The following is a 27,452-nucleotide window of genomic DNA, read 5'->3' as shown; positions in this document are numbered from 1 at the left end:
TTATGCAATAGATTGAGTTTTAGTGCCTTAGAATTGGGCTAACAATGGGTTCATGGTTGACTTGGCTATTGTAAGACTGAGGAGTGATTAAACTCTCTTCTCCATGTTGAACTGGCCGCCAGTGGACTCTCTGGCAATCTCCTTTCTGCGCATGATCCTGGCCTCCACCAAGAACAGCACTGCGGTCACGTACATCAAGAATACACCGACAAAACCTAATTATAGGAAAAATTGTTAATTAAAATAATGGGCACATTAACAAACGGTCCTATGACAAACGCAGGAGTCACAAACGTTGGAGTAGACAAACGCAGGAGTGGATACTTAACCTAACCTAACCTATTTTAAACCATATTTTAGATTTTTTAATTGCCTAACCCTGCGGGGGGGCTTATTTGTATATTTATATCTTAACCTAACCTAACCTTTATAGAAATACTAACTTAAATTAATATTTTAACACTCCTGCGTTTATCCACTCCGACGTTTAGGACTCCTGCGTTTGTCCTGGAACCTAACAAACACTTGTTTTTTTATCTCTAAACCCCAATCCTCCAAATTTCTTAGTCCCTGCGGGGCACTATCATTACGAAGTACTATTTATTCGGGAATCTTTTTATCTTTTGACTACCATAGATTTCTTTATACCTAATTATGGTGCATAATGAAGAGAATATTGGAAAGAAGTTTCAGCCGTAAATTTTTGTAGGAGCCGAAAAATATATGTTGTAAAAAGTGAACTCGCCTAAAAATCTGTTTAAAAGTCTAACAGCTAGGAATATTTTATGAAAATGAAAATACACAAAACTAACCCTTCTGTAGATTAAAATTAGTGGTTGAAACGTTTGAACACTCAAATTAATTAACCAACCAATCAAAATTCACTAAAGTCCTCAAAGTTGTTAACCCAACGAATAAGAAAACGTTATCATAAAACTTTGGAGACTAGTGTAATAAACAGCCCATTGTTCCGTCTCTCTCTCTCCGAAAAAATCTTACCTAGACCGAATGACCAAGAGAGATAGTTTTGTTCCCAGTCTGGCATAAAATCTCTGCCGTCTCCCAAAGCTCCGAAGATAATCAGGGCAATTGTACCACACAGAGCTAAATAATAATTATAACTATATATAAATGATAACATAACGGTGCTTTCCAACAAGTGACAGTCGAGCACTGCCTCTCAACCCTTCTTCTTTAAAAAATAATTTAGGAATGGAAATTTTTTTTTTCTAAATCCCTTGCCTAATATAACCCTGCGAATCTACCAAATACCAAATATTCTTTAACTGTAATAAACAGCAATAAACAAATTATAAATAAAACTTATCACATCCTGTATATTAAAATTTCTTTTAAACTCTTGGTGGGGGGAGGGGGCTTCGGGATCAACAAGGCACTTTCAGAGGAAAAGTGATTAAAACCTAAAGAAACCCTAGTCCTCCCCCCCCCCCAAAAAAAAAAAATAATAGTAGAATGATATTTTTCTATCCGTCTAGTTTTCAGCTATATGGAAGGGAGGGGGGGTATTTATTTCAGGGGAGATCACTCTTGTAAAGATGAAGGTACCCTACTTCAAAATAGTTATAAACCTTTTCTGGACCTAAGAGAGGCTTCATTGTAAAGGAGATCAATATCAGTTCAGCGGTCTTCGAGATCCTTGTCACACTCACACATATAGCCATCCTGTTACTTTACATAGGGTTAAATAACTATACCTGACACAACAAGGTCAAATCCAATCCATCTCAGAACTTTCACTCTAAAATTAAAAACATACAATTAATATGAAGATTACCTAAGAATATTAATAGTTAAATAAATGAGGACAATTACGTATATGAAAAACGGCAATTACAAGCTAAACAAATCTTAAGACTAAATTTTGACAGGAATTATCATAAAATCTATGATTGCGAAGTATTGGTTAAATATTAAGTTCATTTAAGTGTGTTGTACTCATTAGTATTTTAAACTGGACAGGGGGGGAGGGGGACGGAAACAGTATAGCTATGTAGGGAGCTAACTTCAGATTTAAGCTTTAATAGTCACAAAGTTGCTTAGACAATAATAGGCCTAACAGCAAATTTGGAACTATTTTAGACTATATTAATTCTTCAAAACTTTAAAAATCGCAGCTACTCTATAACCTAGATATATCCATAATACTGTACTCTACCTGTAATAATCATCAATACAGAGCAGGTACATGAGGACCATGGCCATACTTAACAGCATACCCACAAAGCACAATGTGAAGAAAAACTGGGTGGCCACAAAGAAAGCTGAAGAAAAAAAAATTTTAAAGAAAAAAATACTTAAAAAATAAAATGGTTTAGGTATCAATATTTATTTCTCGCATCGTATTATAAACAGCTTTCCGCGGATATAGAATGTACAATTATAAGATTAAAACCAGTTTTTTAGCCCGTTTGGATGAGAACCGGTTCCTATCCAACGGATTCGAATGAATACGAGAAAAATATTTTCTAATAATACTAGGTAAAATGAAAATAAGATATGTTTCTTTAATAAAACAAGGATAAGACAATTGACGATCCCCAATCTTAAAAAACTTTCTTGTATTCATTCGAATCCGGTGGATAGGAACCAGTTCTCCTCCATACGAAAAAAACTATGTCTAGCATCGTATTATATCCAGCTTTCTACGAATAAAAAAAATATACAATTATAAGATTAAAACCAGTTTTTTTAGCCGGTGCCTTAGTGTAGATTACTTTAATTGTCACTGCATATATCCTGCCTAGATTTAGCTTTGGAGGGTTTTATCCAGTATTGCAAAGCCGGTTTTAAGCCATATTGAAAAACCCGGCATAGTGTGGAACTTTCCAAAGAAAATTAAATAAAAATCATGGAATTAATACTATGATTTCAATTTACTATCCGCAGAAAACTGTATCCTACGATAAATACCTATTCTTGAATAAGGTTAGGATTTTTATAAAGGATTTGTTAGCTGTTTAAAAATTAAATCAATGTTTCTAAATACTTACGTGTTACAATATAAACTCTAATTTCAGAATATCTATCTGTGAAGGGATTAAAAATCCACCTACAGCCGGCGTAAAAAATTGTGTGCGTTAGATCCTCATAGTTTGGGTACGACCGGAAACAATGCACCCAGAGGCCAAGCTTTTCAAACTGGGTCCCATAGAACCGCGGGTCGCCCTCCAGCCAGTTGGGTGTGACAAAGGCGAGGGTCACAAAGACAATCATGACCACGAGCAACCCGAGGGCGCATTTGCCCGTCAACGAGCGGTCACGGGCGACGTTAGTGTCCGGCAGGATATCGTCCTCTATACCCATTTTTAATTTTAACTGACTTTTTTTTTTGTTATACAATAAGAAATCACATATCAAGCAGGCTTTTGGGTTGTGTTAACTACAGTGTTCTCAAGAATGTGGATGAGATACCACCATAGGTAGAGGAAAAATGTTTTTGTATAACTTTATATAAAAAATCTTATTATGTATGGATTGTTTTGAATGGTTTACATACTAAAGAATTTCAAACTGCCTTAGTGGACTTGAGTGTGTGTGTGTGTGTGTGAGTATACGGGTGTGTGTGTGAGTATAAAGTAGTGCCTTTATATTTACCTTATTTCATAGACGAAAAAGATTTTTATAACCTGTTAATGAAATTAAAATTAAAACACTTCTGAAAATTTCAATTTATGATTTTGGATGTTTTTTTATATGAAAAATACAAATATATTTTTTTGGTAAATAAATTTTCTAGCTAATAATGCTTTATCTTTGAAATACCTTGTTCTATCTATCTATCTATAGCTCGATTTCTTGAACAAACAGCTTGGTACATAGGGTTTACTAGGGGGAAATTCCTTATGTGTTACCTATGTGGACTTAAGGAAAGTGATTCCCTAAGACGCACTTACAGAAAGTGTCTCATGAATAATACTTATGTTAGCTGTGCGTATTTTTCACATATGTAATTAGCTGAGGGAAGTAAGCTGTCATAAGTATTTAAAAGCAATGTTGCCACATTTTTAATTATTATGTTGTCCAATTTTTTTAACAGTTTGATTTACACAAAGCCCATTTTGAAGATCTTATTAAATGTCTTCTTCTCTAAATTCCGGAAATAGAATCATAAAATGATAATAGTAAACATAACTATTATTTTTAAGTATTCATATAATTTTATAGATACAATAATTTAATCAATATAATAACTTTTCTTAATTATTTAGGTAATACAAATATGTTCTTAAATTTTTTTCTCTTATTAACAAATTAAGTTTACAAAGAGTGTAGATAAATCAAGAAAAATACAAAGAGTAAATCTTTATACAAAAGTATCAGGATGTTTATCTGTATGTTCGTCTGTACCAAAGGATAATTGAATAAAATCTTTTTTGCAGGGACAGTGTTTGTCTCTGTAATATTTATCTTTTAGAGAAACTGCAGCTGCTGAAATCGCTGCCCCACTGGCAAAAATTTTTTTTCACCATTTCTTGCCATATCAGACAATATTGTATCATTTAAGACCATGTTATTTTTTTCCAAAAATTTTCCACTGCGAGAGCACTTAGTAATTTTTTGTAGAATTTTTAATAATAAATTCTAATGTTAGGCTTTTATTTTGATAGTTTGTTAATGGTCTACATAAAAAAAGCAGTTACATCCCCCTTGAAGAAATTAATTAAAACTGTGGTGGGATTAGAATTAATTAAAGAGTTTTATTTTCTATATTTTCTTCCATATGGAACAATTTTTATCATTGTTTATTTTAGTTTTCTGGAGCTTTTTTATTTGTGTTTAAATTCTAATCTACAAAAGTACCTTGAAAAACATATCTACTTAATTCTACCCTCCCGAAATTATTGTTTTTATGCACAAATGCCCCGTAAAAATCGATTATTTACTCATGTATTTGACAGCTAAGCTTAGGTAAAACAGCTTATTCACATAAGGAATAGCCTGTTCCCCATGTAACATAAGGATTGAATTCACATATGTAAATGACGTCCACTTAGGGAATTTACTTCGGGAATTCACTTCGGTTTTACATCGGGATTGTTCATGATACACTTTTTCTATGAGTTCACTCAGTGAAAGCTGTCATAGGGAAAATCAAATTCTTCAAGAAATCGAGCTTATGCCCTCCTCTCTCCCTCATTCATCAATAAATAGATGTTTTTACAAATAACAAAACAATATTTTAGCAAGAAGGTAGGAGGGGGGGGGGGGGATTGCCCTCTTATTTATATTTTTATTTTGTTAAGTGGGGAAGATACTTTCCCCCAAAACCAGACACAAATCGAGACATACATCCCGTTACTTTTATATAAATATGATAAACAATAAAAAAGGCACAATATAACTGAGGGATGTCAGCACTTAATGCAACACTATACATCTACTTTATTAATATGGGATCTTAAGGGATAAGACAATATGGATAATAACTCCTAATAACATTAATATTAGTGAAATTTATTTTTGCTATTTTCATATTATTTGCTGAACTATAGGAGCACCTGTCCCAACTACCTGTTATCAGGTAGAAAATCCACGAAATACCTTACCCCCCCCCCCCCTTCCCCCTTCTCTCTGTCAAGCCTGAATACCCACCTGGCCTGAGTGGTTTAGACATTAGAGTTAAGACAAAAGAGGGCCTATAATCAGAGTTTATTAGAATTATATTTATAAAAGTTTATGGATGTAGGGTAGATTTAAACACTAAATAATTGTGAGGGGGAATAAAAATTCTGTTGCCATTGTCCCATCCCCGTTTTTTGATTAAAAAAAAACTCATGCTTACAATAATATTTTCATGTTAAATAAAATTTTTGTACAGCCTAATCTAGAATTAATAGTTTCTAACTATAGTTTTTTCAGACAACAAATGAGAGTGTTTGTAAAACTTTATGGACTATTATAATTCACAGTCTAATGTCCCCTCTTTTCCGACATAAAATAGAGTAAAAAACATGACTATGAGCAGTCTATAATAAAAACTCTATTAGACTAGTAAGGTAAAGGAAGTATATCTGTATGTAGTGTCTACAGGACTATACAATGGTATAGCCTGAGGCATATTGCAGACAACCAACACTGAACAGACACTATTTACCAACAGTTGCGATTTATTACACTTCAAGGCTACAACTGGCACTATTTTAGTTATTATTACGAGGATCATGTTGTAAAAAAAATGGAGGTAAGTAGGTTTTTTTTATGAAATTCAGAATTAATTTAAAATATTTTTATGTAATTAAAACTGAAATAAACAAATTTTTTAATGCTTGACAAAACATATTATTTGTATATATGTAAACAACATTCCTAAAAGACAGGTTTATAAATCGATTTATTGGAATTTTTGAAATAAGCAAATTTATTAAATAGCTTTTTGCATATTTAATTAGGCATTATTACATTCCGAATTTTTAAAAATAACTAATAAATAATTACATTACATGTAAATGTAATAAACCATAACTACAGTTATTTAACTTTCTAAATTAAGTTACAGTTTTATTTTATTCCAAATCATACTTTTTCAATTAAAGAATTACATTATTTAAACAAGGTTAACCCTTTTCAAGAAAATTTTCTCATAGATATCATTTAGCCTTAAATACTATAGGTATTAATTGTTTTCATTCAATTTTAAAAATACGTTTCTTTGCAGTAAAAAAATACATTTTGTCTCATTCATGATCTTTTATAACTGGCGGAAAATTACTATATGTTTATCCAATATATTTGAATTATAATTATTAAATGTTTTTTAGCTTATTTAAGCACTCAAAAATATACAGTAAACTGTTATTTTCAACAACAAAAAATCACAAAATCTTGACCTCTTACGTTGGGAGGATAAAATCATTTAGTTATAGAGTAGCTGCACTACTAAAAACTATATCAATTTCAGGTTGGAGGAGAAGGGACCGACACAGTGTCCCGAGAAGAGGTATTGGCGGCCCTACAAAGCTCAAATGACAGCCTGTGCTGTATTCCCTGCTGCAAGCAGACTAACAAAGTACTTCCCTCACTGGCTCAGCCCTATGGCACAGAATTCTTTACATTCAAGCACAACCGCAAAATAAGAATTATAAATAGATATCCACAAGTTAAAGAACAATGTGCAGTGGACAGCGTTCAGTCTGACACAAATAAAACAGTTGAGGAACGGTTGTCAGATGGGGAGGAGTATTGGTTTGAGAGCGCGGCTCCTCACAGGCTTCCAGTGGTACAACCCCCGCCTTCTGTGGCAATAAATAGAATAATAAACAAATTTGAACCTCGGGTAAATCCAAACAATCCCAACAGTAGGAAAACTAGTTTAGAAAATGATGTTATATCTCCTGGAAGGCTTCCGAGAAAAAATTTTAACACTGAAAATTTACAAGATGATGATTATGAAGATGAAGAACCAGTAAATGATCTTGATAATGATCATAAAAATAAAAAGGAATTGTCAGAAACTTGCAAAGATGTGACAGCACCGGGTGATTCTGATGTAACTACAGACAAATCAAATAATAATAACAATAAGGAAGAGGTGACAGATGATGATAGTGAAAAGAAAGGAGATGAGAGTGAGGCAGAGGATGTGACAACAACAGAAACAGCAAGTCCTGTTCCAGACAGTGAGACTGATTCTGCTTCCCCTAAACCTAAACCTTCACCAGGTAATAATGAGGGGAGGGAGGGGATATTGGGTTTGTAAATTATACTGGTACCTAACTAAAAATTACTCAGATTTTTGAGGTTAAAAACTTTGGGTACTTTATTAGATATTAATTGGTTGGTACATACAACTTTTCAATCATTAGTTTTAATAAACTAAAGGGGCCATTTTGTATATCATAATTTGGTTGTACATAAATTGACAAGTAAATTAAAATTTTAAAGATATTAGTGCTTAACCTATTTCTCTTTCAGGACGAAGAGAGGAATCCAGCACACCCACAAGAAATAAATCCCCAGATCCTGCAGACGACAGCTGTCATCCAAGTCCCGAAGTACCTCACCGGACTGTGTGTGCTGTGCCCAACCCCCTGAATGGTAATGAAGACACTGAACCTTTCTCAAGCCTCAGAGTGGCCGGAGGCAATATGGGGGTTCAGAACAAGGGCTTCAGTATGGATGAGGGAAGCAAGGATGATGATCATGAGAACAATAAAATTGATGAGAATGATGGAAATATTTCCAATGAAACAGATGCTGGCTACACAAGACAAAGAGAGCTTAACAAAACAATAGAGAACACCCTATCTCAGATAACAAAGTCAAGCACTGAATCATCACAGCCTAAAAATAATCAGGATCTGCCGATTTTATTTTTTATCCATGGGGTGGGAGGTTCAGCTGATATTTGGAATTCTCAGCTCGATTATTTTTCCAACAAAGGATATCATGTGATAGCACCTGACATGCTGGGCCATGGATTCTCCAGTTGTCCAGATAAAGCAAGTGCCTACAAATTTACAAAATTATTCAAAGACTTTATAACAATATTTGACGCCTACATCCCTGATGATAAGAAAGCAATTGTTATTGGCCATTCTTATGGCTGCTCCTTTTCAGCAGCTTTGGCAAGGACAAGACCTGAAAAGATAGCAGCTCTGGTACTGCTAGCCAGCGGCGGACCAACCCCACTAGCCCCACCTCCAGGATTGTACAAATATCCAAAGTGGATCATGGCTGCTTATAGAATAGTTTTAGAGTGTAAATTTAGAAACCAACAACACAAATATAACCCTAGGGGCAAGACAATTAAGTTCAAGGAGGCATTTGATGTGCCTTCATATGTGTTCAAATATGTGATGTTGGGTCAGGTATGGCCTGAAGGTGATGCAGGTTTCCACAGGAGAATAACAGCCCCGACACTCCTGGTCTATGGCATGAGGGACACCTTGGTCTCCTTGGTCGAGGAGTGTGAAATGGAGAGGACAATACCAAAGGTAATTTGATTTTATCATCTTTCTCAAAAAATATCTGGAAGTATATTGCTCTAAGAAAGAGTGGGAACAATGAAAGTTAAGTTAACCTATTAAGATACCTATCTTCTACCAAAATATTAGAAAATTACAAAAAATATTGTTAATTTGTCATTCCTAATTCCCATGGTCTTCAACGTAAAAAAAACTACATTACAACTAATTAAAAAGCATGTAAAAACAACAAAACGATGCAACATTCAAAGAGTTTGCAAATATGACTAATTTCATTTATATTCATTGAAATCTAAAGGCTTAACTTATAATACAAAACTATTCAGTTAGAAATCTTTCTCAACCTAACTCATATTTATTTATTAATTATCAGGCATACCTGGAGCTTATCCCCCAGGCGGGGCACTGCCTGATGCTGGAGGCCCCCGCAGAGCTCAACACAATGATTGGGAAGTTTATAAAGAAGTGGACCTGTGATTATACCGGCAATGCTACGGCTGTTAGCTAGCTAATGCACCACAATGGCATTTTACATTTATAGGCATCATCATACAATTACGGCAAAATGCAAATTTTCTGGTTCAATTACAAAGTACAAATAGTTGATAATTTCTGATTAATCTTGTATGCAATAATTACATTGGACGTCTTTGAATTTCACCCAAATATCAGTGGACCATTAATACCCCCCCTCCACCCTCCAATTTTAACTTTTGTCAAAAGCTAGTATTTTGCCCCTGCGGGGACATTAATCATTTGCCAAAAAGCTTAACTAATAATCTTTCTTTTTAAGTAAAACTTAGGATGTGGTGGGGGTATTTCGGGTGCTTTACTGGTGATTTGTGAGATATAGTTTCCTTCTTTTTTTTTAATAGTGTATGTATGCCTTAATCTAAAAAGCCTGACTACACAAAATGAAATCCTAACTCATACCAACATTGTTTTATCCAGAGAACAATAAAAAGAAGTTCAAAGCAGTAAGAAAAAAGTTTTTACAAACACAACATTCAAAAAGAGTTATGATGATGACAGCACAAATTTTCCCACAAATATCATTGTGAATTTTGTTGGACTTTTCAAAGGTTCATAATTATGCCAATTCATTTTTTTTATGTGTAATTTATTTAAATTATTTGTTACTAATGTCCTATAAATTATTACAAATATTGCAATGTGTTTACTTAGGTTAAATGCAAGTAAAGGGGGGTGTGAATTTAAACTTTTCCAGCAAAAAGTTAGAGGGGGAGGGGGGGGGGGGTAATGTATAACTTTATATACTTTTAGTTGTTGTTTTTAATAACTGATTTGGATTAATTCAAAAGTTTTAAAATTAATCCCGTCACTAGTTTAAATGGACAACTCCCCGCTTTTCCCCAACTGGTTTTACTGAAAATCTACCCCCCCCCCCCTTTACAAAAATGACAAACTTATGGACATTAAGCTAACTTAGACCATTCAAATGATGTCTTCCTACTTCCGTGAATTCATATCTTTTCAATATGTCTTCTCTTTATACCATAATTGCAAATATTTTATTTGAATTAAATAATAATTCTCTACAGCATAAATATGAAAAAGCAACCAAGCATAAAATAATAAAAAAGTGTTTTTGCACAAATACTTTAAATTTGGCGAGGCAAAATTATTTAAGTGATTCGATTTGAGCTCAAAATTTATGTAGATTTATTTAAACTAAATATATTTTGCTAATTAACCAACAGCAAATTATTTGCAACATTGCAAAATACTAAAATAAAATGCATTACCATCAAAAGCTGATTCATGATTTTGCATAATCAACATGTGTAAAAAATAAACAAGCATATAAAAAAGCAAAAAAATATTTTTTAGTGCTATCATAAAGGGATAGTTTCACAAAAAGTCTTGCTTTTATTGTTTGTTATTCATTGCAATATATAATAATGATGCATTTTTCAGAAATGTAAAATCACAAAACAGATAAATTTTTTATTAAAAACCTTTAAAATATTGGAACTAATCCCTTAAAAACTTCAATGTGCAATCTTATAATTTTATCTAAAATCCTTTAATTCTAATAGTATTTTTGTTGTTTTAAAACCAGCTTTAAATTTATTTATAATAGTTGATGGAATAAAGGGGGGGGGGTGGATTATTGTAGAGATCTCGTATTCAAGGTATGAAAGTTAGAAATTAATCCATTAATAATTAAATCCATTGTGTTTTTGTCCTTCAGACCTTTATCTACGAGATCTATACAATTTGCCACCCCCCACCCTTCATAAGTAAAATATACTCAAATGTTAAATATTATGTGTTTACTCTTTTGAGCTGTGATAACAAAAATATGTAAAGATTATAGTTTTTTTACTTTTATACTTGAGCAATAAATATTGTAAAATCTTTAACTTATTTTATTTTATTTATAACAAGATGATTACATTGGACGTATCAGGATGTCTATATGCACAATGTATGTCCTCTAAGATCTTGTGAAAAGCTAGACCAAATCGTTCCAAAAGGGAAGATTTCCATTAGCCCAAGAAGAAAGGTATTAGGCTATTTAGAGAATTTTGCGACATCCCCCTTCCAAAAGAAAGTGAGAAAACCCTCACCACTCTAGAGAATAGAGGCGCAGCTACAAAATATGTCAAAAGAAGCAATGTTCTCAATAAAGCTTTGAAATTAAGAACTATTTCTTCCTTGCTTATATGAATTTGAAGCTTGATGGGTTGATTCAAACTAGCACTTCAGTGGGGGTAATTTGTTTATCATTATTGGTTAAAGAACATCTATTTTTAGTCCATTGTCTTATTCCTCAAGATCCCTGACAAATAACTAAAAAGGGGTTACACCCTTGTTGTATGATATTGAATTTCATGCTGAATATTTTTATATTCTAAGCTTTTATACATTTAAGGTGTGTCCGTATATTTATGCTTTAAAATAGGCCTCTAATAACAAAGAAATCATTTAGGTAGCATAGCAACTCTGTAATCTTTATCTGAAAGTCTGTATGTCCTTTCAAACACGCTGATTTTAAAAAACTATTTAAACTATTTTGTTATTTAATTTAAAATGATATAATAGACAATTAGAAATGATGTCAAAGCGCAGCATCTCTAAAGTATCGACTTAAATAATAAGTACGTTCTTTTTAAGATAACAAGCTGATTTATGCTGAGGCGTGTAAGAAATATTGCTACTTATACTTCTTTTATGAATATTGTCATTCTTGTTTAAGATATGAAGTTGAATATAAGAACTGTATATTGAAAGGAGGGCAAAAGATAAAATTTGCTGCTATTCCATACTTGACAATGGAGGCTAATAAATATAGAAATCGTAATATAACAAAAGTTATAGAATAGATTGGCTAAAAATTTGCCATGATAATGAAATTCACATCCCTCCCCCCTCCCCCTTCCACATCAGATAATAAACTTGATTTTAGAATATTTAAAAATTGTAAACAATATATTTTATAGCTTGTTCCATAAAGTTATGATTCTATATTTATAACTAAATTATGATATCGAAATTTATGTGCTACGATCTATATTAAATCCTAGAGGCCTCTAGGGGCACTTGAAGGGGGAGTAAGTCGAGAGAAATGTTTTTTTTTGAGAATGGAGAATTTTTCCGGGGGGCGATTTCTTATGGAAGGATGAAGTTTTAAACCTTCCCTGGACCTCTAAGAATCTTAATTGTAAAGGAGAACCATACCGGTCAAGCGGTGTGCGAGATATTAAGCTACAGACAAACACCCACCATGTTAATTTTATGCTAAATAGTTTAGAAAAAAAGAACAGTAAACTATAGATAATATACTAAAAATGTTTAAATGTCCTATTATACTAGCACAGTAATCATATAGGTGTATTAAAGTACCATAATGTCTGTTTGTATGTATGTAAGTATTAATAAATATTATTAGTGATGGCAATCCGTCGAATTTTTGGGCCGGATTCGGATTCCGGATTCTTAAAGAATCCGTCAAAAAAAAGTGGCGGATTCCTTGCGGATTCCGGATTCTTATTTTTGGCGGATTCCGGATTCGGATTCCGGATTCTAGCAATATTTTAAAAGGATTTTTAAATTAAAAAAAAAATTAAGTTCTACATATGTCCTCAAAATCAATGTTCTTGGTGTTCTCTATAATTCACTTCCGAGAATCGAACAAGATTTTAATAGTTATTTCTCGCATCGTATTATAAACGGCTTTCCGGCACCTCGGGGCTAAAAAAACTGGTTTTAATCTTATGATTGTACATTTCTATATTCGTAGAAAACTGGGTATAATACGATGCTAGACATAGTTTTTTCGTATTGATGAGAACCGGTTCCTATCCACCGGATTCGAATGAATACGAGAAAAGTTATCATATATAATGATGAAAATCTTTGCCTTCAAAGAGGAGGAGTTGAAAGAAAAAACTCAAGACGCTAATTTTAGCCTGAATCTGAATCTGAATCCGGAATCTGCTGTTAAAAGGATTCCGGATCCGGATTCGGATTCCAAAATTGGCCAAAAATTGGGCGGATTGCCAACCCTAAATATTATAGTAACCAAAGAATCAAGTGCAGTGTTATCACATCTGTATATGGTTTCATATTTGCAAAAAGACACACAATAGAAAATAAAAAGAGCAATTGTCTAGTAATTTGAGTTTAAACAAGGATGACAACATCCATAAAAGCGAAGCACTGAAATGGTAGGACAAACGGACATTAACACTTGTATAGTATCTGAACTGAATAATCAGAATTTAAAAGTATAAGAGTAGAAGCAAAATTGTAAGTAAATATGTTGAAAAACTGCTTGAAGCAGGATAATGTTTATGGACATACTTAAATTTTTAGACTTGATTATAGAGTTGCTTCGCTTATAGTATTGTTCTTTGTTGTCCCAGGAATATACCAAAAATCAGATCAAACGGATAATTAGAACACTTGAAAATTTGTTGTTAAAAAAGTAGAAAAATCAACATGTTTAAAATGGACGTACGGACATTCTGGTAATGATTATAGAGTTGCTACGCTTTCTAAATCGTACCCAACTACTACAGGAATCATCATGCAAAGTTTGAAATCGATAGGACAATTCTAACATGCCTAAATTAACGAATAAAAGCTATCTATCTCGGACGTACGGACGTACGGACGGACGGACGGACGGACCGACCCTAATTATAGAAAAGCTTCGCTTTTAAAAAGACACACAATAGAAAATAAATAGAGTTTGTATCTAGTAATTTGAGTTTAAAAAATGGAAGGGTCAATTTAAGCTGTTGTATTAATATGCTATTCTAATAAATTGCGGGAGTGAAAGCAATCCATAAAAAATACTATTCAAAACGCTTTCTAAAAAATCAATTTAGTTCAAATCAATTCAAATACATTATCATAGAACACCAAATCAAAGTAAGAAAACGAAGTACCTAACGGGTTTCGTCGTATTTTCAAAGTAGCTTTTGTTATTTTAGGTTAGGTAAATGTTTATGATTGCCACGCAGGGAAAGAGCGCCCCGCAGGGGCTAGAAAAAGGAGAAAATCTTCTGTGAAAATACGACGAAACCCGCTACTTTATTTTCTTTCCATGATCCAAAATTTCTTTACCTACAACAATACTACAAAAGGAAGAAAATATTTGCTATTCGTAAAAAAACCTAAAGCCAAAAAAATGCTAAAGCTTTTTAGACTTTAAAATATTCAATAGATAATAGGTGTTAAAATTTTGACACAAGTAGCAATTTTCGCCCCCCTTAATCAAAGAAAATTATGTCCCTAAGCAAATTTTACTCATGCATCTTGGGGGATAAGACAATGGACGATAAATTGATGAAAATACCAATTACGATTAACAAAATTAATCTTTCTGTTAATAAAAAAATATCATTGGAAGTTCGACACTGGTCGTTTGTACAACCAAATCAAAGTCCCAAAATTTTTGTAGTCAACATATTTTACAAAACATTGGGGACAAGTATAATTGAAAGTCCAATGTCCCCTCCCCTCATCCCTAAGGGCAGAGTTTCGGATCCGGATCCGCAAGGATCCTTGGACTCAAAAAAATGCGGAAAAATGGAAAAATATACCAAAAATTATATAAAATCTCAGACATTCTCTTGATGAGAGCCAATCTTTAAGGTTTAGGTTCAGACTTGAAAATTAAAAGTATTTTTGACTTCGAATTAAATAATAAATATTTTTTGAAAAATTTAATGATTTTATTTTTATTGTCAAGGATCCGGAACCGGATCCGGATCCGCATACAATCAATGCGGATCCGAAACACTGCCTAAGGGTGTTACTACAATGGTACTTACGTTTAGATAGTTCACTGCGGATGATATCATACTCCTCCAACAGAATGTGTTTACACCCATAAAACTTAACCTAAACATTAGAGGACATTAGTGGGTGGTACTAGGAACATATCAATGGATATAGAGTATACGTGGATGTAATAAGTAATAACAGAGGAAAAATTGTCATCAATTTAGATTGCTAACATGAAACTTATTTATTGGCCAGTTCGTTTATCCAGGGGATGGGGTGAAGGAGGTGTAAGTGAGGAATTGTTATTTTAGCCCGCAGCGTGTTTCACTTTATTAGAGAGCATGAAAAACTGGTATAAGGTCAAAGTAATAATAAATCCAAAATAACCCATTATATAATGATCTCACCTACCAATGAACGGATTGAGGTTACCATTATAAGGAAGTCCCTGGATTTTAATTTATTGGATGGTTTAAAACTATTTTTACCCCTTTCTCAACATTCGAATACAGAGCCCCTAGATTTTATATTAACAACCAGTAACTCTGTAAGTATCTTCGCTTTTATGGATGTTGTCATCCTTGTTAAATATATCTAAAGATAAGATTTTAGTTTGATAGCTTATCAAATTTAAAGTACCTACTAACATAATCAAGAAAAAATTACTAAAATCTTGATATTCTGTAGTTATTGTCGACAATGTTTCGGCAATTTATATTTTCATATTCTTAAAAAACAAGGATCACGTAGTCATGCTTCTTAACGGTGTTTTAGAGACGGACAGTCGAATAAATCCTAGTTATTGAGTAGCAGCGCTTCTTTAAGTTTATTACCTCAAACTGATGTCCTTTGTCGTGGAAACCGTCAAAGCATGCGTGCCACAGACCTAAAAGTACAAGGTGAATCAAATACAATTTATACAAAACAAACGTAGGATCACACAATCCTCTAAACTGATAAGGTCCACCTTTACAATGAAGCTTCCAATCGGTTCAGGGAAGGCTTTTAACTATTTGGGGGAAGGTACCTCCTCCCAACCAAGAAAAATCAACTCTAGAAAAAAAGGCACCCCCGCCCCCAATCCATTTTTTTCTTTCTTTTTAAAACTAAAAATAGAAAGTGGAGTCCCTGGAGGCGTCTAGGGGCGTAAAAGAATAAAGCTGATAATTTGGATGTTGCTAAATCGTATTTTTAGTAAAATTGCATAAATACTGCAATGACCAACTAAATGGGTCAATATTAATGCAAAGTATAATGATGTCTGTCCGTCTGTCTGTCTGTCTGTCCGACCGTCCTTCCCTTAAGATCTCGGTAACCACTGAACCGATTGAATTCTACCTCTTTGTGAATATGCCTACTGGTCCTGTGGTGGTTTTAGGCTATTTTCTTGAGGGGTGGGACACTCCCAACCTCCCCAAAAACAAAAAATACCCCCCCCCCAATTTTTAAAAAGAATTTGCTGAAGATTTCCTTGGTCCTTTTACGAATTTCGAATTTTTTGGATCACCTCATGGGGCAAAGCCCCTAGAGGCTAGGGGCGAATCCGCTAGTACTAAATATCAGGGTGGTTCAGGGAGTAAAGGAATCGTATCACTGACTTTAATCTATAACCAATTCTTACCAAACAAATTTCCAATTATCAAAGACAAATTTTTACACAGGAATAATGTTGAAAGAATAATTTATACCTAGTTCATTATACTATCCGTCTATCATCTGGTTTATGAAAATTGTGTCATTTTACAAGTTATATCTAGAATAACTTGAATTTTAAGTAGATTTAAAAGTTTAGTTTATTCACTTCTGCTTATCTTATTATGTATGTTTAGTAGTAACTTTTTATGTTTGTCCGTTAAGATCTAGATAACCCCTCTACTTATTGGTAGTCTTCACGTAGGTCCTGGGATGGTTTTAGGCTATTTTCAACCCTCTGCCTTCGAATAGGGAGCCCTATATTATAAATCCATTCATATCAGGAATCTAAAGGGATAAGACAATGGACGAAAAATTGACGTGCTATCCCAATGTTGATAGACAAAATTTACCCTCTCATAGATTAAAAAAAAACTATTGTTGAAACGTTTGGAACACACAACTTTATGAATCAACCAATAAAAATCAAATAAAAGTCCCCAAAGTTGTAAAGCCAACGAATAAGAAAACGTTGTTTTAAAACTTTTGGGAGTAATGTAATAAACAGCCCAATGTCCCCTCCCTCCCTGGATTCATATTGTTTTGCATATTCGCAAAAGGACACAAAACGCAAATAAGATCAAATGTAGCTGAATAAAAGTGATATTTTGTGCTGTTGTAATAATATATGGTCTTGATAACCTTATGATGTGTCACATAACAATGTTATCCTATTACTTGCCTCATAAATATTTTTATTTTATTGAGTTTTTCAACCAACAATTTTAATTTTGTTTATCATCATCGGGGATGACGCTATATATAATTTTGTCGTCCTGTGTAATAGCCCTTAAGATCTCTTGGAAATTAAAATATATTATAATTTAGTATACCTATATACCAATATTTTAAGAACTTCAACTTATCCTAATAATAAAGTAACACGATGTCTGTCTGTTTGTCTGTGTGTATGTGTGTCAGTGTGTTTGTACCGAAGGATCTCGCTAACCGCTGAACCGATCGGGTTCTCCTTAACAGGGTAGCTTCTCATAGGTCCCGGAAAGGTTTGTAACTATTTCGGGGGAGGGTACCACCACCCTACCAAGATAAATCGCCCCTAGAAAAAAAATATCCCCCGCCCCCCCCCCCCCCAAAAAAAAAAAATTTTACTTTTCTTTTAAATCTAAAATAATAAATTGGGTTATCAAATTCGACTCTCCCCTCCTCAAGTGCCCCTAGAGGCTCTAGGGGCGTAGCCGCTAGTATGAAATAAAACAGATATGAATTACTATTACATACATCAGCATTGTTCACTGTTTCGCCAAAAAAAATTCCTACGTTATGGCGAATTATTTAAATGATTTGCTCATTTTTTCTGCACGGATTATGATTTCAAATTTTAATCGTTTGAAATTTTTTTTTATTTCTCTGATTTTCCTTATTGCATCTAAATTTTCAGCTAATTACCAATCCCTTTAACAACCTTACTTTGAAAACAAGGATAACAACATCCATAAGTAGCGAAGCAATTTGTGACATAGACAAACGGACAAAGCGAGCTATAGATCAGATCATCTGTTATCATAACAAAGAAAATAAAGAGAGATAATAGAGAAAAAAAAATTTAAATCACGAAACCTTAAAAAAAGGTTATTTTATTTTAAAGCTGTAAATAGAAAAGCAGCTCAAACGCAGTCGGACTACCATAGTTTTTTTTATACCTAATTATGGTGCATAATGAAGGGGGAATGTTGGCATGAAGTTTCAGTTTTCTATCTTTTGATGTAACCGAAAAAATATGTTGTAAAAAGTAAAAGCGGCTAAAAAGCTGCTTAAAAGCAGTTCGGCCGCTAGGGATGTTTTATACTTAATTATGAACCATACTGATGGGAATAGTGACAAGAATTTTTAGCCTTCTATCTTTAACATGAGCCGAGAAAATCAGTTGTGAAAAATAAAAGCGGCTAAAAAGCTGCTTAAAAGCAGTCCGACCGCTACGGATGTTTTATACTTAATTATACTCCATTTTGATAGGAATGTTGACAAAAATATCTCTAATTGATAGGGGTGAAGTCGATTTAACAACTATAGAGTAGCTTTGCTACATCACAAAAATAAACTTACCTAGATTAGTAAACTTGGGCCTGGGAAGTTTTGCTGTTGGAAATGATTGCAGCCAGTACGGACTGAAGAAACATATGATTGTGGAGAGATAGCTGACACACAGCACCGCAAGGTTTCCCTAAAAAGCACAAGATTAACATATATAAAACAAGCGAAATAATTTTAAAAAACAAGGATGACAAAATCCATAAAAGAGCTCGTCAAATCAGGCAGTCAGACAAACAAACATTATTAATTTTTTACTAACAACACATTTATTACTCAGAAGTCGTAGCAAAGAATGTATAATTGTATAAATCCATCAAAAACATCTAGAAATGTCTGTCGTTCGTGCTTATTTTAGTTATTATCTTTGTTTTTTTGTTGCTTTTTCTCTCTTTCCTTTTACTTTTTTGACAACCAAACATCTGCTATATAACTCACTTTATGTTTGTTCATCTATGTTTTTATTAAGTGTTTCGCTACTTATGGTTGCTGTAATCCTTGTTTAGAATTAATTTGCTTGTTAACTACAGCTGCCTGAAACACACGGTTCATCACATTATTCAAAGCAGACATTATAATAAACTAATATTTGTTCTGCTTTTACTTTTAAGTGGGAAAATATTATAGAAGACAGCCTCACTATTTTAGGACAAAGACAAAATTCAGGTTCAAGAAAGTAAGATTAGAAAGAAAAAACTGAAAAGTCATTAAAAACAAACAATTTTGATTCTAAGCAGGCTTTGTATTGGCGTAATCCCACAAAAAAAAAACTTCCCCCCCCCCCACTCTTTATTTATTTGTTTTTTTTTAATAAAAGGGGGGGCAAACTCTTTGATAATAAGATAGTTAGATAGCTGATAAGTAATGTGCAATATTTATCTCATCATATAAACAAGGATGTATTCCATCCTTATAATCAGATAGGTAATAGATCTTTCAGAAAATGCCCGTCGAATGAACGTGCGGACAAATCTTACTTGTAGAGTAGATCACAGACAGCTAAAACTGAAATAATGACAAAATAAACAAGATACACTTGTGTTTAACGTGGATAAAAAAGATTAACCTATAGATAATTGTAAGTAACGCAGCTACTCTTAAACTAGGTTGTCTACGTATTGTCCGAATAATCTAGAGACCTCCGTGTATAAGATATTCTTTTATTGTTGCGCTACTGCCAAAAAAAATGTTCTTTCCGTCTGTCCTTCTGTCTGTCTGTCAGTATATAATTCTAAATTTCATTTAAACTTCAAAATAAATAAAATATTGAGCAAATAAGATTATTACGCGGGATATTCTAACTAGAGCGTTCTTGTTCGGTAAATAACATAAATATATATCAATCGGGATATGGCAAGCAATTTCACTCTTTTTTATTTACTCTCCACGTTTGTTAATTCTTTCCTTTATGAATCTTCAAAGTTATGTTTTAAAGTTTAGACTATATTCTATCGTCCCTTTTCTTTCGTTTTATACACTCTTTTATATTTTCCTATAAAGGGAAGAGCATTGAAAGAGTTTGATTGCAAGCATAAGTTACAAGTATACCATTTAACACATATAAATTTGTATTATAATAAGTAGCAATCAATTAGGCTCCAACAAAATAGTCATCATACTGTGTTTGTAAAATCAGTACAGCCATATATCCAAAAAATATGATATTTTTAACTACCTGGTAGATAATTGAAATTCTTTCATATATATGTCCTATGGATGTAGTTTAAACTATTGTACAATAAAAATATGCAGTTCACTATATTCAAGTTTAAATTCACTTCGTGCAACTATCCCTTTCAAACAGCTTCGCTACTACCTTTGGGACGTAGTTGTACTTGTTATATTTTAATCTTACCTTAAATAGCAATGTAGATTCAGTCAATTCTGTGAACATTTTTAAATATTATTTTTTTTCTGAAAATAAATCAGTTTTAATATTAATCTATATTATAAAAAGTACCTATTTTTTAAGAATTAATAACTAGGTTGAAGAAGCAGTTTTTTTGCTGTTAAATTCTTTGATAAAAGCAAAAAATAAAAATATTTCAAAATTGTGAAGTAAAACTGGCTATAAAATCACTAGGAAGTTTGTTAAATAAATATCACAGTAACAACAAACATAAAAATACATTATTAGTTTACATAGCTTAACTCAATAGATAAAAAGGTACCTAGGGTGATAATTTTCAAAAGATCTCGTAGATCAAGGCTTGAAGGGCTCGTAAAACAACCACAAACCTTTTCCTTTTTTACAAAAGTAATAAAATTTGTTTGTATGTAAAGTTCTCGCTGGCCAAGTTTTAGAAGTTGTAGAATTTTGTTTCAATGGAGTCACCTAATTACAGTGAAACGAGACAGGGGGAAGGGGTTTAAATAACTGTCCCCTCCCCCAAGGACCCTGTGCCGACTTTCAATTGGGTCCTTGAAAATCAACCAATAACATTGGGATTATAAACATAGCTAAGTCGCTACTAAAGAGCAAAAAGCAAATTAATAGTAGACAAAAAAGGTCCCCAACAGAGGGATCCAGGTAGTTGTCTGGTTATACATCTATCTATATTCTAACCTTTATTGTCTCCTAGTCCTAACAACTCATTCTGTGAAGCTTTATAAGATTTTTTCTCCCTTGGATATTTCTAATTGCCTATCAAACCTTAATTATACGACCTTTAGAGCAATCACCCCTCCGAACATTTAAAATGTATAAAATATAGGTATAACTTGCTGACTTAATTACCAATCTAAACGTAAATATGATTTTTATTAAATATAAATGCGCAATCGAAAATGTTCATCCTTGTCTTGGGTCTTCGGCTCCTGTACTGTTGTTGTACCTAAAACAAAGGACATGGTTTTAAATGAGATAAAAGCGCAATAAACAGGGATTTTAAAGGAAAAGTCAATGAACGATAAATTGACATACTTCCCGAATGAAAAATTACCCCTCTGGAAAGCACCACATAAGTTCAATTGTTACTTTTCTCTCATTCCCAGAGTTTACAATACCTTAAATCTGACCAATCGGGGACTGAGGGATCCTTGAGATATTGTTCTCTTGTCAAAGATCTGGTGACTACCACGTCTGTTGCTCCAAATATGGCTCCGCCCAACCAAGTGACCAGGTTGGGCTTGGATGGAGGGTTATAAACCTGGTACATAGTCAAACTTTACTTTTAAGAATAAATATAGAAAATCTAGATGATCCATCTCTGAATTAAAATAAAGGTAACAAAGTGTAAAACTTTTTTCTCTGAATCAAAAGATCTCGGAAACTACTGAACCTAATTGATTTTCCTTTAAGGAAAGCTTTATAATGTCTCGGGGTTGTTATAGGCAATTTTCCTGACCTCCTTCGTCACCCCCTAGAGACTAGGTTCTTCATTTTAAGAAACCTTCACATAGGTACAGAGATGCTCTTTTGACTATTTTTAAACAATTAAGTTTTGGTATGAATTTAGGCGATTTTTCTGCATCCTTCAAAACCCAAAAAATGAGAGCTGTAAGATGCTAGAGCGCAGCCGCTGGTTCTAATACAAAGTAATGCTTTCCTTGAATTCTGTTATCTTGATATCAGAATATTGTGGTAGAGACAGAAGATAGAGCAGCTCCTAAAAAAAACAATAACATCATTTTTGTTGATTTTTTTTTTAGTTGGATGAATAGATAACATACATAATTCAATATTATTGCATGCACTGTGGAGCAAATAACCTAAATATATAATATGATTCAATTATCTATTCTGCAGGCTTAACCAATAAAAAAATTTAGTTTGTTTTCAATATATTTTTTTGTACCTATTGTAATGTTGTTTTTTTTTAGAAACCACAGGTACTTTAATCCTGTCTTTGCACCACTTAAGTAAGAACATGGAGGGAAAGGGCATTGGTTGGTAATTTTACTATACCAAAAAAAATAGCACAGTATAATCTTTTTAAAAATTTTAATGTATAGGTAGACGATTCTGTTTTGTTTTGTGAATCATAATTTTGGAGGGATGTCCATTTATCAATCCTCTTATCCATTAAGATCCCCGGGTAGTGTCTCATCCATATACATAACAAAAATAACATGTATTTACCTGATTTAATCTTGACTTGAATCCTGGCATCATGCTAGTACCTCCCACTATCAGTATACTACTAGCCAACTCTCGTCTAAGTTAACACACTTTTGTCAATGAAATATTAAACAATATTTTAATATAACTTCTCCATTTTAAACAGCTTTATATGGGTCCCATGACAGGGAGTAAGGGAGGGGACAATGGATCGAATATTCAATTTTTAGGAGTCTCAGACTTTGGGGACTGGCTTAAAGGGAACATGCAAGAATTTAGCAGTTTCTAACCAATCTTGGGGACCAATTATGAATGACGTCACGCAAAATCATGCATAATCTCGCGGCAAACTAGCGCGTCAACAAAAAGATAAACAATAACAAGCAGACAGAATATTTTGATTTTGAAAATTATTTTGTAAATTGAATCATTAGGTACATTTTTTATATCTAATTCTTGTTTAATGTTAATTCATTCCGATTAGTGCGTTGTAGAAAGAAATTATATTAAGATTATTAGTTATTATGAGCAAAGCCTTCCTATAATAAGGTCCCGCACATTTGTACGTCGGAAACGGTTAGCTCTTTTCGTTACTTTAGACATGTTAGATGTTTCTTATTGATTTAATGTAAAGGCAAAAGTTTTTTGTCTTTAGCTTAATATTTCTGTAATTAATGATCCGATTAATTTCAAAATTTTAGGGAAAATTCACGAAGTCCTGAGTTGTTCAAGGTTTGTTTATCATTAAAATCTCAAGATGGTGTTATTTTATTTTTCTGTCCTGGATGCTAGGAGCGCAGCTACCAGTTATCCTAAGATATGTTACTTAAACCTTAAGATCTTTAAAATTAAGATGTACTTATGTTCTCAACTATTTTATTTATGTAGTATGAAATTTTAACGCAAGGTATCTCATTTTTATTTCGTTAAATGAAATAACTTGAGTTAAAAGTTCTGTAGGAAGGTAATTGTTTTAGTAAGTTTTGTAATATAATTATTTAAAGGCTTTTTCATGTCTAAGCTTTTTAATAAATAGAATAAAAAAATTTGGGTAAAAGATGTTGTAAAAGTAAAATGGTATGTTTCCTTAATTTTCCAAAGTTCAAACAATAACAATTATGGAAATGAATTGTAAACAAGGGTTTTGATCTCTAGAATCTAAGGCTTGTAGTAATGCATCAGTTTAAGGATGGTGCATTGTGAATTAAAAACAATTCAAAAAGTCAAAAATTTCCACTAAAGGTTGCTATATTGCAAATACTTGTTTTATCTGGAAATATCTGGGTTTTCAACCTTAAAGGGTCACAACTATAAAATTGAATTAACTGCCCATTGTCCCCTCCCTTACTCCCTGGTCCCATGATGATTTGAGGCTATTTTATTTACAATTTAAAATTTTGCAAGGGTTATAGCATTTTAGGCTATTTTTCTGCCCCTTCCTTCACACTTAAATACAGAGCCCCTAGATGTCAGAGAAAAGTCACGTTTTCCTTTTTTTATGGATCTACTGCAACTTGTTGCTCAGGTAACTCGAATCTTTTCACGAAATAAACAACTTAAATGACTAGATAGGGTTCGATTCCAACACCATTTACAGTTAACAGAAGAAAATCCGATGAAACTTAATTCTTGAAAATGAAATAACAAAAGGTTCCTTGTATCAATTGGACAACTTTGCAGGGCGTTGAGAACCATAGATCCTATACAGTTGCCATCAGTATCCATCTGGAACAGAACCTCGGCAGCTCCCTCCCTGGCTATCCCATCGATTTCCAGGTATTGATCTCCACCAATACTGTATCTAAAATTGTTATATAATTGATTTTTGCGTATATTTTAAACTAGCTGTAATCAAAAGCTGAATCAGGGGGGAGGGGGTTAATGCAACCATCTCGTAATAAATGTATAAATGGCACTTAGAATTCGAATTTCGATCTGAAATTTTGCATGAGTAATCCTTGGTAGGTCTTTTTTCCCTAAATCGAACAAAAAGTTGTTTAGCCGTTTTTAGGGCAAATATGTCATAAATTTTAAGTGCCATTTATACATTGATTACGAGATGGTTGCATTAACCCCCCTACCCCCTTTTGTGAATTCAGCTATTTTCGGAGCTAGGTTTGTTTTAGTTGCAATAAAAACCTTCTTAGGTATTTGTCCCTCAAATTTTCATTTCGATTTCATTTGCTTTTTGTTTATATCTTATTCCTAAGTTTAAACCACTTATAATACTAATAGACAAATTACTCTTCAAATTAATACTTGATTCAAAAAAAGTTGCAGACAATACTGCAAGAGTCTTGGTTTACAAAGTACATCACCCATTAAACACACCAAATTTATCAACTGACCATCAGCCAATAGGTTATAATATTGTGTAGGTACCTGAGAGTTGGAGCAGAATTTTTTAGGAGAGTCGCAAGTGAAGTCACCTGGCTAGCATCCTACAAAAGGGTTACAATTTATTGTAAATATAAATACTATTTCAATTATAAAGGTTCTTTCAATTGTCGTGAAAATATGGGAGTTTACTTAATTTATTGAGTTCTGCATTTTACAGAATCTTCACATAGTTCCGGAGTATTTAAAAGGTATTTATTTTAAAATTCGAGTCTTGGAAGGTTTTAAGCTATTTGCACCTTCCCCCCCCCCCATCCTTCCCCCATTCTGGTCAAAAGCCTAGTGATGCGCAATATATATTAGGGGTTTTTGTTCGTTTGTTAAGATCTCGCTTACGACTGAACCTGTTAAAGTTAGATTATCATTTTCAGATACAATATAAGTTGAGGGCAATTTAATCTTAAATTTAAAAAGTTTCTAAAGGCTAAGGGAGCAGCAGAGTGTTATCTAAAAGATTAAGGGTATGCTACCTGATTGACTCTGTCCAATTCTCTACCTCTATTCAAGCTGGTAATCATACAACATCTTACTGCGATGTCCTAAATTAAATTGCTATTTTTAGTGGCGAATCTACTATATAGTTTACTTTGTCTGTCAGTCCGTAACGTTGTGGGGGAAATATGATTTTCTCAGCTGATAACTATTCAAGATAGACCTTTAAAATAGACCTTCAGACTTTTTAGTAATGATTGTACAGTTGATACTCTTTTTTGATGTACCTAAGTGTATCAGGAGTCTAATCATGTTTTGTTTGACATATATAGGACAATTCTAATATGTCAATAAAAACGGCCAGGCTCTCCGTTAAGGCCGTAAAGACGGGCTGACCTAATTAAAGAAATGCTTTTAAAATATAAATATATTTCGAAAATATGTTCTGTTAATGAAAAAATGTATACTACCTCGAGAATTTGTGGAGTAAGAATTTCTGGTGAATGGGCCAACGGGGTTGATGGTAGGTCAGCCCCGTCCCCTGATTTATTATCCCCCTTGATTAGGTGACTTCGGTCCAGTAGATGAATACGAAGTGACTCCTAGTTTTTATAGTAAATTTAAGCTTGCTAAGGATGTCCTAATTGATTTAAAGTGCCTAACCTCAATTGTTCGTCGATCGTTCGGTCCTGGGTAAAATTGTGAATTACTTAGCTATTATTCAAGATACTTAGAGAAGTTGAATATGTGCTTGAAGATTCCCCTTACCAATGGAAAAGTATTCATTATACAAAATATTTGGTCCTTCTGTCATGCTCTAAAATAGAAATTTGATTTACTTATTTGTTATCAAAGGTAGATGTTTTGTTAACAATGTGCAACTCTTTTAGATTATTGGTTTATTTCTATGTTAATCCTACAAAACATGAAAAATTTTAGTCCTTCATTTGGCTTTCATGAATATATAAGTATAATTATTCTTTTACGGATAAAAAACAAACATAAAACTATTGATGAAGCTTAATATTTTCCTGTACAGCTGCTCCAGCCAAAGGTTGTGCCTGCCAGGACTTCAAAATTGGAACTCCTTCATAGATAGGAATAAGTGTGGCTTCACTGTGACCAACATCCAGCACTAACGCTGTTCTAATACCCAAAGTGAACAAGGGTAAAAGGTGGGAGGGGGCAAACAACACCGAAGAAACTTCATAATGCTTAAAAAGTACTTTTGAAATAGTTTCTTTCATCATGGAAGATCCCAAAACAGATTCAATGATAACAACTCTTCGATCTTTTGGATTAACGAGCAAACATTTAAAGTAAAGCCTGTGGATGAAATCCACCAAAGCGTTGTATAAATCGTCCTTGTTACTGAGCGAGTGTAACGGTTTTCCGGGCTCCACCTCGCTTCTAACAACACACCGTGGCGTGATTTCGCCAGCATATCCGCACTTGGTGAAGGCATGCCCGATGTCAAGGACTACGGCATGCTTCTCTGATATCAGGCCTATACCCTCGTACATTGGCATTTTGGTGTTTGGGATTTTTTATCTGAGTTATAAGATTTGTGTTTTTCTGAAATTTATAAAGAGCTCAATGGATTAGTGGTTAATGCG

At 33.3% G+C, this 27,452-nt stretch overlaps 3 protein-coding genes across 6 annotated transcripts; 1 reads left to right on the top strand and 2 right to left on the bottom strand.

The window, feature by feature from the left end:
- Nucleotides 1-68: 68 nt before the first annotated feature.
- Nucleotides 69-20,872, bottom strand: LOC145332591 (uncharacterized). Of its 2 annotated transcripts, XM_080177601.1 has the most exons (8): nt 20,803-20,872; nt 18,963-19,080; nt 16,040-16,092; nt 15,254-15,323; nt 2,177-2,282; nt 1,716-1,759; nt 1,000-1,104; nt 69-215 (listed from the first exon to the last, which is right to left on the bottom strand). In XM_080177601.1, the coding sequence occupies exons 1-8, from the start codon at nt 20,839-20,841 to the stop codon at nt 88-90; spliced, it is 663 nt and encodes a 220-aa protein (XP_080033727.1). In that variant the 5' UTR covers nt 20,842-20,872; the 3' UTR covers nt 69-87. The 2 variants fall into 2 exon arrangements, with proteins under 2 accessions (XP_080033727.1, XP_080033726.1); XM_080177600.1 differs by lacking the exons at nt 15,254-15,323; nt 16,040-16,092; nt 18,963-19,080; nt 20,803-20,872 and adding an exon at nt 3,012-3,792.
- On the top strand, nt 6,012-11,332 carry LOC145332562 (uncharacterized). The gene is made up of 4 exons (XM_080177566.1): nt 6,012-6,202; nt 6,920-7,679; nt 7,933-8,954; nt 9,319-11,332. The coding sequence occupies exons 1-4, from the start codon at nt 6,197-6,199 to the stop codon at nt 9,451-9,453; spliced, it is 1,923 nt and encodes a 640-aa protein (XP_080033692.1). The 5' UTR covers nt 6,012-6,196; the 3' UTR covers nt 9,454-11,332.
- Arp10 (Actin-related protein 10) lies at nt 20,854-27,446 on the bottom strand. Of its 3 annotated transcripts, none has more exons than XM_080177595.1 (10): nt 26,870-27,446; nt 26,307-26,440; nt 25,875-25,943; nt 25,390-25,448; nt 24,665-24,808; nt 23,029-23,107; nt 22,498-22,555; nt 21,954-22,098; nt 21,601-21,781; nt 20,854-21,118 (listed from the first exon to the last, which is right to left on the bottom strand). In XM_080177595.1, exons 1-9 carry the CDS (start codon nt 27,363-27,365, stop codon nt 21,739-21,741), a joined length of 1,227 nt encoding a protein of 408 aa, XP_080033721.1. In that variant the 5' UTR covers nt 27,366-27,446; the 3' UTR covers nt 20,854-21,118; nt 21,601-21,738. The 3 variants fall into 3 exon arrangements, with proteins under 3 accessions (XP_080033721.1, XP_080033722.1, XP_080033723.1); XM_080177596.1 differs by having other exon boundaries at nt 21,615-21,781; XM_080177597.1 differs by having other exon boundaries at nt 21,630-21,781.
- Nucleotides 27,447-27,452: the final 6 nt, after the last annotated feature.

Source organism: Acartia tonsa, chromosome 11 (assembly GCF_053477335.1).
Source record: "Acartia tonsa isolate MP-2025a chromosome 11, ASM5347733v1, whole genome shotgun sequence".
Taxonomy (NCBI): domain Eukaryota; kingdom Metazoa; phylum Arthropoda; class Copepoda; order Calanoida; family Acartiidae; genus Acartia; species Acartia tonsa.
This window is presented reverse-complemented; position numbering and strand designations above follow the sequence as displayed.